The sequence below is a fragment of the Ostrinia furnacalis genome, unplaced genomic scaffold (genome assembly GCF_004193835.3).
Source record: "Ostrinia furnacalis isolate ACB-3 unplaced genomic scaffold, ASM419383v2 OfSCF2279, whole genome shotgun sequence".
In the NCBI taxonomy this organism is placed as follows: domain Eukaryota; kingdom Metazoa; phylum Arthropoda; class Insecta; order Lepidoptera; family Crambidae; genus Ostrinia; species Ostrinia furnacalis.
In genome coordinates, this window is record NW_021132518.1 from 149,666 (window position 1) to 163,217 (window position 13,552).

At 39.3% G+C, this 13,552-nt stretch overlaps 1 protein-coding gene across 1 annotated transcript; it reads left to right on the forward strand.

The window, feature by feature from the left end:
• The first annotated feature begins 1,489 nt into the window (after positions 1-1,489).
• On the forward strand, positions 1,490-11,620 carry LOC114354944 (Histamine-gated chloride channel subunit 1). The gene is made up of 12 exons (XM_028307568.1): positions 1,490-1,577; positions 2,943-3,126; positions 4,602-4,828; positions 5,094-5,176; positions 5,289-5,423; positions 5,918-6,111; positions 6,867-7,093; positions 7,368-7,450; positions 7,562-7,696; positions 8,596-8,772; positions 10,142-10,356; positions 11,418-11,620. Exons 1-12 carry the CDS (start codon positions 1,495-1,497, stop codon positions 11,589-11,591), a joined length of 1,917 nt encoding a protein of 638 aa, XP_028163369.1. The 5' UTR covers positions 1,490-1,494; the 3' UTR covers positions 11,592-11,620.
• Positions 11,621-13,552: the final 1,932 nt, after the last annotated feature.

The following is a 13,552-nucleotide window of genomic DNA, read 5'->3' on the forward strand; positions in this document are numbered from 1 at the left end:
TAAGCAGGCTATTTCTAATCACATTTTTTTTATCCATAACGTGGAAGCTCTTGGCCTGTATCCTGTATGTAGTGATGATTAAACCGAATGTTGAAACATTATCAAAAGCATCTTAGAGCTTGAATTTTAATTCTGATAGCACACTATATTTGTCGTTACCGCTATAACGAATCATTGGGTAACGAAGCCATAGAGTGACATATCCGCGTAGCGCTATGTAGGTACTATACTCTACAATGTATATTACTTGCAGCTGCCTTTGGATTATACTATTTTTGTCATGTTATATAGAGCAGTGCGCTCGGTTCCGTAGAGTTCATAAATGCATAAAAATTGTAGGTCTTCTTTTCCATGGAAAGAATTAAACTCTCTATATAAATATCTACTACTCGTGCTTACAGCTTCAGCTATCCCTTTACTTATTTTAGGTTTGGTAGGCATTGGGGTTTTACAGGTGGTCAGATGGACTTACTAACCTGAGTTTTAGCTACCACCATCTTAACGAAGTTTGTCACTAATCTATTAATGCTTATAGCTTTGTTGTGTTTCATTAGAATATTTAGAGGTATCTCAGAATTCATATAGTTAGTTCCTCTTTGGTTCTTCAACCACTTACTTTCGGTTGAACCTTTGGCCTATCATAATTTTCTGATGACTCAAAAGGTGAAAATTATGGTTTATCCTGACCAAAAAACTAAGCAAGATATCGCTCCAAAGAATAGCAACATACTTATAACAGAATATTGTACTGAACCCAGAAAGATGCAAAATAGCATTTCGTTGCACTTGCATCACACTACCCTAACTGGATTAAACTTGTAACGTGTAAGTCTTCAAATTTAATAAAACCGCATGTTATTATAACTTTTTATAATAAATTGACCTTCGTTCGCTTCAGTGCCATTCCGGGGAGGCTTGATTTAGGTGAATCGATGATTTATTAATTTATTATACGTTTTGTTCTTCCGAGCCACTTGTGGTATTTCAAACTCATTGAATCCACCACCATTGGCCATACCCATGCCTTGGCTGAAAAGTATTAGCAATCTTTTAGCAAAATTTCATAGTTATGGTGGCTTTTTAGGAACTTTGCAATGGAGGGAAGTCGAACCCTAACTTGGAACTCATTCTATGTTCTTCTGATTAATTTCGTTGCGGGTCCAATGACAGTTTAACTTTCCCCTGGGACCTTCACTGGTTGGGTTTTTATTGGCGGTCAAGCTGCAGATCCTGGCTACACAGGAGTTGCAGCGGTGGGAACGAGAGGTCTAAGGAATAGTCCGTAACCCATCTAGACATTGATCTAGGAAGCGACTACTATGGTAGGTATACAAATACATAGTAGTTTAAAAAAATCTGATTTATATGTTTTTGATTTTATTTGTGCAGACCATGATTCCAGTCCGATCTTTAAGATAGCATTAGGATAAGTACCGCTCAAAATATAAGACAATAAAGTGACTTAAGTGAAGTGAAGTGAAGATGATGAACAAAATGGTGATGGTGACGGCTTTTGTGCAATTAGTGATGATGATGAGCTGTGAAGGAGCTAGAGTTGCTGCCGCTGTCAGTTTTTTGTGAGTACAAAATGTAAAGACGTAGTGTACTTACACTACGAATACTTATTAGGCAGACCTCACACCCGGTGGATCAACGATTTAGGTCGTGGGAAGCATGTGGAAATCTCTGGGAAGTTCTTTGTCCAGCAGTGGACTGCATTTGACTGCAGCGACGACGATAACGTCAAAGGTGTTTTCCCCATAGTCTTAAAAAAAGTATTTCTACTCAGATTTTTTCAGTATTACTAGAAGTATTAAATTATCACTATTCGCAATATTGTATATTTTATAGTGCATAGCACTTTATTACTACACAAAATACCACATTATTATTCTACATGTTCCATCAGGCGAAACAATTGCAAATCACGGGTGGGACCTGGAGTCCTGAAATACAGGGCTGCCCTACATTAGGCTCCAGTCACACCATTCTCTGTTCCTTCATAATGTATGTTTAATGAGGATCAGTACTGTTGTAGAAAATTCAATAAAACTAGTATCTACGTTAATCTTTAAGACATAAGAAAGATATATCTTTTTGAATTATCCAAATCGGACCATTACTTACGAAGATATTAAGTAATAAACATAGGCCGTTTTTGCCGCTAAAAGTCAACGTACGCAAGGCCGCGTGACGTCATTATATCCGAATCGAGCGCAGCCGGCGTACTAATGGGATGGAAAATATTTTTTTCCGGCTAAACTATCAGTTTTAGAAAAAAACTTTTAATAACATTTATTCTTCAAAATAAAGTAACCTATCGACCAGTAATTTTTAAAAATAAAAATTGTGAAAAATAAGTATTGCTATGTCCAAAAACCACATTTTCATAGGATCGGAGACCCCAATCGCGTCTCTGCGTGCCATTGAATCGTATGAGCGTATGGATTTTTTGCGTTATTTTTCACAATTTCCATTTTTAAAAATTACCTATCGATAGCTTACTTTATTCTGATGAATAAATGTCATTACAAGTTTTTCTCTAAAACTGATAATTTGGCTAGAAAAAAATATTTTCTATCCACGAAGTACGCCGGCAGCGTTCGGATCGGATATAATGACGTCATCGTCCCCGCGCCGGGCGGTCAGAGAACTTTTTTAGTAATTTGGCCATAACTTCGTCAATTTTTGTCGTAGAACAAAAATTTTTGCACTGTGTATTAAGGATTTCTTAGCCCTATAAATCTGCATTCACAGCTAAAAATCGAAATGATCCTCATTCTAATTGTAACTTCAGATGTAATGTATAAGCCCTAAAGGTATGAAAATAAACAATTTCATTATTTAAAAAAAATCTACATTGTCTACGGTTGGCAAATTAAAGAACAATTTCAAGATCCGGAATTTATAAAACTTTATTATTTCTTGCTGCATGTTCACAGAACAAATGCCTCCTACCAAGAGATTGAGCTGAAAGGCGAGTCCAGCCTGTCCCTCCGCGACATCTTGCCAGTGAAGGCGAAGTACTACGACAAGAACAGGGCTCCGAAGCTGCTGGGGCAGCCGACGGTGGTCTACTTTCATGTCACCGTGCTGTCGCTTGACTCCATCAATGAGGAGAGTATGGTAAGTGGCTTGACTAGCTTTGTCACCATTCCTTCTATGATCTGAGGTCACCATTTATTGGGATGAGATGTAACCATTGGAGGAAGTAATGTAATATTTAATTGATTGTTTATGTGTCTGAGAATCATCCCAATTTCATTTTCAAACCACTTATACCACGGCATAGTGGCGCCCAACGTGTGATTAANTGATTATTGATGAATAATAAAATAAATCCTACTAGCTCGATTGATGATTTCATTTAATTTATTTAAACCAGGTTACCTTTAATAATATTTTTTCGTTTATTTATGAAAATATCAAATTAGCCCGTAATCCTGAATCCTGATACATAAATTTAGCCTATTAATTTAACACAGGTACGACTGTACTCAGTGTTGCACTATCAAATGCAATTGACGCGCCTCTATGCCAGGGTTTTTATGTTCCTGGTCAGGCTATACAATACTTTTTATTAAAATCGGATTTTATTCCGGAGGTTTTACAATTTCTTACTACTTTCGCAAATCATTACAAATGAAGAAAGGAATTTACGATGTGGTACCCTCAATGTACAATTAGATTTCGAGCGATACCACTTTTGGGCATTCTCCTTTTAAGTAGTTACTTTCCCCATTGTAATGTTATGAATTTCATCTATATATATAAAAATGAAACCCGTTTTCCGTTGTCACGACATAACATGAAAACGGCTTGACCGATTTGGCTGATTTTTTTTTTGTAGTTTTCTAATACTCTGCACAAGGTTTTTACGGAAAAAAATATAAAGAAAATCTCTACGCTAAGGCGGTACGAAGTTCGCCGGGTCAGCTAGTTTTGCAATAAAAATACCATAGTTATGACTCGATTGTCGTAATGAACGAACTTTGTAAACCTTGCAGGTTTGTACGGAACCCTCGGTGCGCGAGTCCGACTCGCACTTGGCCGGTTTTTTTTTACACGGCAAAGGTACAACTCTCACAGTGCTTTTCCAAAGCACAGAATCAATATTCTAGCCAAATGTACTTACCTAATAACTAAGAAGTGATTTTCTACTATGTGTCTTACGCTCGTATTCACAAACGATGCTTGCTTAAGTGAAGCAGAAAATCGAACGCACAGCGTATAGAGCTCTGTGATTGGTTCGTGTGTAACCCTGTGCGTCCACGCATACTGTGAGACCTCATATTAATGTTTGTGAATACGGGCCTTTTACAACCTACCACGGCATAGTGGCGCCCAACGTGTGTTTCAGTGTTTCACATCTTTGTAGATAATAATAAAATTCACTAACTAATATACCTAAGCTAACTATATTCAAATACTAAGATTCTCAAAGTCGGTTGGCCAATGATTTTTATTACTGGACTAACCTGAATTATTACCTGTGCTATTACCAACACAGTCAATAAATTGATGTAGTATTCAATACCGTCCTATTCGTACCTAGCTACGAACAAACCCTACTACTTGATCACCTTTTCCTGGTTTTCCAGACCTACGTAGCAGACATCTTCCTCGCCCAATCCTGGCGGGACCCCCGTCTTCGTCTCCCGGAGAACATGCACGAAGAATACCGGATCCTGGACGTGGAATGGCTGAACAGCATCTGGAGGCCTGACTGCTTCTTCAAGAACGCCAAGAAGGTCACCTTCCATGAGATGAGCATCCCCAACCATTATCTATGGCTGTACCATGACAAAACCTTGCTGTATATGTCAAAGTGAGTAATTTTAAAGATGATGATGAAAAATTCTTCATCATCATGTCTGTCAAAGGACTGCTGGACGATGTCTTCCCCTAAAGATTTCCATAAAGACCGGTCCTGTTAAGGAACTCTCAGTTGCTTCAAAATTGGGAATGTAACTATTACAGTTAACTTTAATGATTTTCAGTGAATAAAGTTTATTTCAAGTGATATTTCAGTTTCGAGGTTTATACGAGTACAGAGCCATGCAAACTTAACTTTTTCCTTCTTTCTTTTTCAGGTTAACATTAGTATTATCTTGCGCAATGAAATTCGAATCGTATCCACACGACACACAAAGCTGCTCCATGATGATTGAAAGCTGTAAGTACAAAAAGTAATATTAATATTGCTTAAAAATATTTCTTATATGTCTATCACTATGAATGATGCTAAGTAAAACACTCAGTTATAATATTTGCTTTAAAAATTCCAGTGTCCCACACGGTCCACGACCTGGTGTTCATCTGGAACCTGACAGACCCCCTGGTGGTGAACCCCGACATCGAGCTTCCTCAACTAGACATTTCTAACAACTACACCTCGGACTGCACAATCGAATATTCTACAGGCAAGGAAACTATGGACTTTACATCATTTTTCAATCACTTCTGTGTAGCCAGGATCCACATCTTTTCCTTCTCGAAAAACCCAATCAGTAAAGGCTAAGTTGGCGACTTCAGACCAAGAAGTATCATGGCTAAAGTCTTAAGCTCAGTGCGTTCAAGATAACTGAAGTATGTAATTGTCATAGGTATTAGCCCAGGCGCAGACCACCGATTTTTAGTTGGCCGATAGTTGGACACGATTCTACATCTCCAACTAAAAGTCGGTGGTCTAATCATCTCATCACATCTCAAATCTCAAATAGAACTCCTCCTATGTTCTTCTGATTAAATTCATTGCGGGTCCAATGACGGTTTAACTTTCCCTCGGGACAAACTTGACCTTCACTGGTTGGGTTTTTAATTGGTGGTCAAGCTGTAGATCCTGGCTACACTGGAGTTGAAGCGGTGGGAACGAGAGGTGGGAATAGTTCTGTAAGTCTTTAAAATCACCTTGCAGGTAACTTCACCTGCTTAGCAGTCGTCTTCAACCTGCGCAGGCGCCTCGGCTACCACCTGTTCCACACGTACATCCCCTCAGCACTCATCGTGGTGATGTCATGGATCTCTTTCTGGATCAAGCCCGAAGCCATCCCTGCGAGGGTCACGCTTGGCGTCACCTCGTTATTGACTTTAGGTAATATTGGTGATATTGTTTTAAAGTGCCACACTTTTGTTTTGCACTGTGGAAGGGCTTCTAAATTTCGTAGTTTTTGAAAGCTTATTATAAGAAATAATAAATAAATAAATAAATATCCTTANACAAACTAACCTATAAGCTAAGCTATACCACAGAATAAGTAATAGTACAGGGCTATACCTAATCCAAAATTTCCTACTAAGTCTGGGTGGCACCATCTAACTTCAACCAACGTCAAAATCTGTCAAACTCCACCCAATAATATCGGTTAAAGTAATTAAAGTTACCGTTAGATTGTGATTGTAAAATTAATTAAAATACTAAGAACGCGAAAGTTTAAAATTATTCATTTACCAAAACATCAATTTGATCCCATCTTAGCTTTAAATACCGCCTCTGTGGTCTAGTGGTAAGACCACCTGCTTCAGACGCAGAGGTCCCGGGTTCGATTCCCAGTCGGGGCAGATTTTTCTGTTCGGTTTGGTTGGTGGTAGGGCTTGTTCTAAGTCCGCCTGGCTAGCTACCACCATCTTACCTAAGCCTGTCGCCATAACAACAATGTTGACAGCATTGTTGTGTTCCGGCAGTTAGAGGTAATTTGAAGATAGCCAGTTCCTCCGTGGTTGAGGATTCCGGGTGAAGCTCGCTTCCACCTTCGGCCTGATCGTCACTTACTATCATGTGAGATACAGACCAAGAGCTTCCTCATTGTTTATAAAAAAAAACTCACTATCCTACCATCTGATCACCCATTTTACCGTTATTCCAGACCTACGTAGCAGACATCTTCCTCGCTCAATCCTGGAGAGACCCCCGCCTCCGTCTCCCAGAAAACATGCACGAAGAATACCGGATCCTGGACGTGGAGTGGCTGAACAGCATCTGGAGGCCTGACTGCTTCTTCAAGAACGCCAAGAAGGTCACCTTTCATGAGATGAGCATCCCCAACCATTATCTGTGGCTGTACCATGACAAGACCTTGCTGTATATGTCAAAGTGAGTAATTTTAAAGATGATGATGAAAAATTCTTCATCATCATGTCTGTCAAAGGACTGCTGGACGATGTCTTCCCCTAAAGATTTCCATAAAGACCAGTCCTGTTAAGGAACTCTCAGTTGCTTCAAAATTGGGCATGTAACTAAGTACCTATTACAGTTAACTTTAATGATTTTCAGTGAATAAAGTTTATTTCAAGTGATATTTTCAGTTTCGAGGTTTATACGAGTACAGAGCCATTCAAACTTAACTTTTTCCTTCTTTCTTTTTCAGGTTAACATTAGTATTATCTTGCGCAATGAAGTTTGAATCGTATCCACACGACACACAAAGCTGCTCCATGATGATTGAAAGCTGTAAGTACAAAAAGTAACATTAATATTGCTTAAAAATATTTCTATATGTTCATCACTGTTAATGATGCTAAGTAAAACACTCAATTAAAATGTATCTTTCCAAAATTCCAGTGTCCCACACGGTCCACGACCTCGTATTCATCTGGAACCTGACAGACCCCCTGGTGGTGAATCCCGACATTGAGCTTCCTCAACTAGACATTTCTAACAACTACACCTCGGACTGCACTATCGAATATTCTACAGGTAACTATAGACTTTTACTTTTTTTTTCATCACTCCTGTGTAGCCAGGATCTAAATTCTAAATATTTACCTCCAAGAAAAATCTAACCAGTGAAGGCTAAGTTGGCGACTTCAGGTTTCACTAACACTAAGAATAAATTATGATAAATCGCTTGTTGCAATTCACGAAGGCGAGTGAGCTTTCGTTTTACTAAAGTTTTGATAGACATTACACTATCGTTAAAATGTGCATGTACATGCACACACACAAGTAAGGGCTCCTGCACACGACGCCGCTACCGCGCCGCCGCCGCGCCGTCGCCGCGCCGCTACACTGTTTATACGCGCCGCGTGAACACCGCTGCTGCGCCGCCGCCGCCGCCGTAAAATTCTATAACCTGAACTCAGTCTTACAAAGGACTCTGATTACATGATCACGCGTTCATCATCATCATGGCGGCCTGCATCCAGCGCCGTCCTGCTACCTTTATGAGGTCGTCGGTCCACCTTGTGGGTGGACGACCCACGCAGCGTTTTTTCGCACAAGGCTTCCACTCCAGAACCTTGCTACGGTAGCAATGCTACCAGGCCATTAGTTCTGGGTGCTATGTGCCCTGCTCATTTGGCACTTCAGCTTGCTAATCACGCGTTCACTTAAAAGCAAAAGGTTGTCAGTTCAATTCCCATCTGAGGCAAATCGTCTCATCTCATCTCAAATCTCAAATAGAACTCCTCCTATGTTCTTCTGATTAAATTCATTGCGGGTCCAATGACGGTTTAACTTTCCCTCGGGACAAACTTGACCTTCACTGGTTGGGTTTTTAATTGGTGGTCAAGCTGTAGATCCTGGCTACACTGGAGTTGAAGCGGTGGGAACGAGAGGTGGGAATAGTTCTGTAAGTCTTTAAAATCACCTTGCAGGTAACTTCACCTGCTTAGCGGTCGTCTTCAACCTGCGCAGGCGCCTCGGCTACCACCTGTTCCACACGTACATCCCCTCAGCACTCATCGTGGTGATGTCATGGATCTCTTTCTGGATCAAGCCCGAAGCCATCCCTGCGAGGGTCACGCTTGGCGTCACCTCGTTACTGACTTTAGGTAATATTGTTTTAAAGTGTACTTCTAAATTTCGTATGTTAATTTTTAAAAGATTTCAGAAATGTTTGCGATATTGGGTTTTTGAAAGATTAGGTTATCTATACAGGGTGTTAGGTAAATGGGTATATGAGCCGACACTAGCCCATGTTAATATGGTCATATAAATGGTATGGTGGATTTAGAAAATTGATATCTTCATTTTAATTATTTTAATTTTCATACAAATCGGATTTAATAAAATTTATTTTGTATGAAATGTAAAAAAATTAAAATGATGATATCAAATTTCTGACTTCACCATACCATTTATATGACCATGATAACATGGGCTAGTGTCGGCTCATATACCCATTTACCTAACACCCTGTATATATAAAAGAAAGTCGTGTTAGTTACACCACTTATAACTCAAGAACGGCTGAACCGATTTAGCTGAAAATTGTCAGGGAGGTAGTTTAGAGCCAGGAGAAGGACATAGGATACTTTTTATCCCGTTCGAAATTAAAAAAAAGTCTTCTTATTTATTGCCATTAAGGCGGAACAAAGTTCGCTGGGTCAGCTAGTTTATCATAAAAGTTATCTAACTATAGAATAAAATGTTTTTGAAAATAAAAAAGTCAAGTTTTGGAACAGTTAGGTTATCGAAAAGTTAGGTTTTCGGTTAACCAAATCTAATCTTCGACAATCTAACTTTAAAAAACTTAAATTTTCAAAAGCACAACTGGTACAAAAATAACTTTAGCTAACATTCGTAAAGCTAACTGTTCGTTCGTTCGTTTCAGCCGAAAGACGTCCACTGCTGGACAAAGGCCTCCCCCAAGGATTTCCACAAAGACCGGTCCTGCGCCGCTCGCACCCAGGCACCTCCCGCGACCTTCACCAGATCGCCGATTCATCTAGTGGGAGGCCTGCCCACGCTACGTCTTCCGGCTCGCGGTCGCCACTCAAGAACTTTCCTGCCCCAGCGGCCATCAGCTCTTCGAGCTATGTGCCCCGCCCCAAACCTAACTGTACCAAAACCTAACTTACCGAAAACCTAACTTTCGAAACAAAACCTAACTTTCGAAAACATTGTACCAAAAGCTAACTTACTCAATACTTTTTCTGCTACAAACCGATATTGACAAGGAAAACCAGAGTACAAAGCAGTAGGTTATAAGAGTAGGCGCACACCGTTGATTTTTAGTTGGCCGATAGTTGTGCCCGATTTTAAATTGTACGAAGAATCGACCAAATCGAATCGGCGTAGTGTGCGCACTCCCATACATGCCCATACTGAAACTGATCAACGGCCCGACTAAACTATCGGCCGACGAAAAATCAACGGTGTACGCCTATTATAACTAATACCTTATTTTCTCTTCTCCAGCAACACAGAACNCCCAGAACACGCAATCTCAGCAGAGTCTACCACCAGTTTCCTATGTCAAAGCAATAGACGTGTGGATGTCCTCCTGCTCCGTCTTCGTGTTTCTCTCACTCTTCGAGTTTGCGGTCGTCAACAACTACATGGGGCCTGTGGCTACGAAGGCCATGAAGGGGTACTCCGATGAAGACCTGTCGAGGGATCTGGACGCGTTCAAAGTAAGTTAGAACTGCTGGTACTTAGCATCTGAACCAAGGTCGCGTTTCCACCAGAGATGTGCGAGGATGCGTAGCGAGGGATGTGTTTGTAGGACCAATAGAATCGCTTCATTTACGTCGCCTCGGTAAACGCACATCACTGGTGGAAAACAGCCTAAGGGCCTTGACCGGCTGTCAGAGTTGCTCAACCTTAGGGTTGCAGGTCTTCCAAAAATCTATACTCAGGACCATGACAGTTAAATTAAGTTGTTCTATTGCCATTGCCATAAGTTTACTCATTGCCAAAGTGAAATTTTTGTCGTCGTAGAGACACAAGTCCCGGATCATTCGACGCAGATTTTTTTTCTGATTCCGACTGTGTATTTCGTCCAGTTGGGACATTTTTGTCACTTACAACCCGTTAACTGCGCACCTGGCAACCGTGACGTCACATCGTTGCTCTGGCACGGGACGGGGCGAACGCAGGGAAGTTCGTTCGTTCGTTTCAGCCAAATGACGTCCACTGCTGGACAAAGGCCTCCCCCAAGGTTTTCCACAATGAACGGTCCTGCGCTGGCCGCATCCAGGCTCTTCCCGCGACCTTTACCAGAACGCAGGGAAGTGCGTGGGTAAATCAGAGGGAAATCACAGTCCAACGAGGTGCGCAGTGTGTTCGATAGGTTTGTCTGGATAGTCTTATCGATATCATTACTGAGTTTTGTGGTCAAGTTAAGTATTAAGTAAAACTATCGATACTTGGGCATCCCTACTGAATAATTTTCAAACTTTACTTTATTATTCATCATCATCATCATCATCATTTCAGCCATAGGACGTCCTCTGCTGAACAAGGCCTCCCCCAATGATTTCTATAATGGCCGGTTGGTAGCTGTCTGCATCCAGCGCCTTCCTGCTACCTTTATGAAGTCATCGGTCAACCGTGTGGATTGACGTCCTACGCTGCGCTTTCCAGTATAAAGCCTCATAAGCCGTCAGTTCTGCATACTATGTGCCCTGTCCATTGCCACTTCAATAGGTAATATCACCAGGATAATATTCTGACTTTACTTTATTATTTCCAGCACATATTCCCCAACACAGTGGACCCAAGAGCCAGTACATCAGCCTCCATACCCCAGTACGAAACCTTCTGCAACGGGAGAGAGACAGCTGTATACATCGATCGGTTCTCTCGCTTCTTCTTTCCGTTCTCTTTCTTCATACTCAATGTGGTGTATTGGTCTACGTTTTTGTAGAGTTTTTAGTTAAGATGTTCAGGCATTTAGAGACATTAACCCTTCATTTGGCAGTGATGCTTTTAAGCAACAACCACTTTGAATATTTCTACAGCACCAAATAATAAGTTTTGTGCAAATCATTCGATTTTGTTACAAAGCTTAGTTCAGCAAAACACTAGTAAATCGGTCGTCGACTGAGTTTTGAGTGATTTCATATCCATATTTCTGTCAGACGCCAAGATGACGCGCAATGAGAATAACAAAGACGGAAGTTTTATGATTTTGTACTATTTTATCACCTCTAATTGTTTTTGTTTGGTCTAAATTGAATTTATAATAAATCAAACTAATCATATAAAGCAATATTTGGCGTAGAAACCGTGTTTCCTAATACATGACATGCTTCCGAACCTCGATGTTGCCTAGAAGCAACAGTGCCAAACAGCTAACAAAATAGGTTTAGCTTTTTGTTAATACAAAAGAGTGTCAATACACAATAAATCAATCATGTATTACATGAATAATGTTATAGAGATGGTATAGTAATTACTTTTGATGCAATTATGGACCCTGTCGGGCACAGCATTTTAGGAGAGAGGAAGAATTAGCTGTCTGTCTCTGTGTTGTTTGTCTTCACACTTATACCACTGAACTGATTTAAATGATGAACACATTTTTCTTGCGTTGAAGTCAACAACTATAGCAGATAACGGTAACATACCAGTTTCAGAAGCTAAAGAGAAAATAAAAAGCCAACCTTGGCTCGGCATATTGATCGTGAAGTATGATGACATACGTCATCTATCAAAATTAAATGTTGGAGAAAAAGGTCGTTGTCGACTTTGCGAAAATGGCCAAAAAAAAAGCTTAATACATAAAATGTGAAATAAGATTGATTTTTTCAAGATTTTCATATAAAAAAATTAATTCTTTAATATATCTCAATGTTGTATTTAAGTACCCCTATTTGGCAATGTGGTAAATAAGCAACAATCGTTTTTCGCGAAAATACCAACCAAATATTTTTTTTACTATTTTTCTTAACTTTATTTGATAGTAACAATTAGGTCTAAATAGATTTTATTGAAAAAATCAAACAATTTTTGTCTTGCCAAATGAAGGGTTAATAAAAGTAAAGTTATGCCTAACTTAATTAAATACAATCGATTGATATCAATAAACAGTAAACACACATACTTATTTAGCTCTACATGTGTTTTAACAGCTTTAAATAGGTAATAGGTCACTTTTGTGTGCTTGTTATGACGTCATTAAACTTAATCGCCAATTTTTATATTGAAGTAGGTTTCAAAGTTATTAAATTGGCATTAGCCAATTGAAAACTGGGTTTTCAGGCCTAAAATAAGGTGCTTTTAAGGTTGGGGGAGGAAGATAATCTTAAGGGGTTAAAAAAGGCCAAAATTAAACCTAAATTAATTACCTATCAAAAGGTAATGCAAGCTTATTTGGGACTTTAGGTAATATGTGCCTTGAAAAGGGCCTGTCTGCATACTAAAATGAACAATTTTGAATTTAAATAAAAATAGTGTTTTAGGTATCATCTACCAACAAGTTATGGTCCACTGCATAATCAAACAAATAAATAAAAGAGATTTACAAGCAATTACAAAGTATTACAAATGAATCATTTTTATTAAGACTTCTTATTACTTAATTAATGTTTATCGATGTCTCTAAGTGAACTTTGGTAGTTAAGTTTTATTTATTTAAGCAAGACAAAACAAAATTGTGATTTAAATTAATGTTTTAATTGACATATTGAAAAAGATAGGACTTTGCTAAGTTGAAATTGTTGTTATTTTCTGTTCAATAAAAATAAAAGTATTTATTTGTGTCTATTATTTTATTTACGGTATCTTTCTTTTAGTCCGAAAAAGTAAAACACACACCAAATTTTTCTGGTACTGGATTCGGGTGCCACTCGCTTACCTCAGGCACTGACTGAATGAGTTAAACGC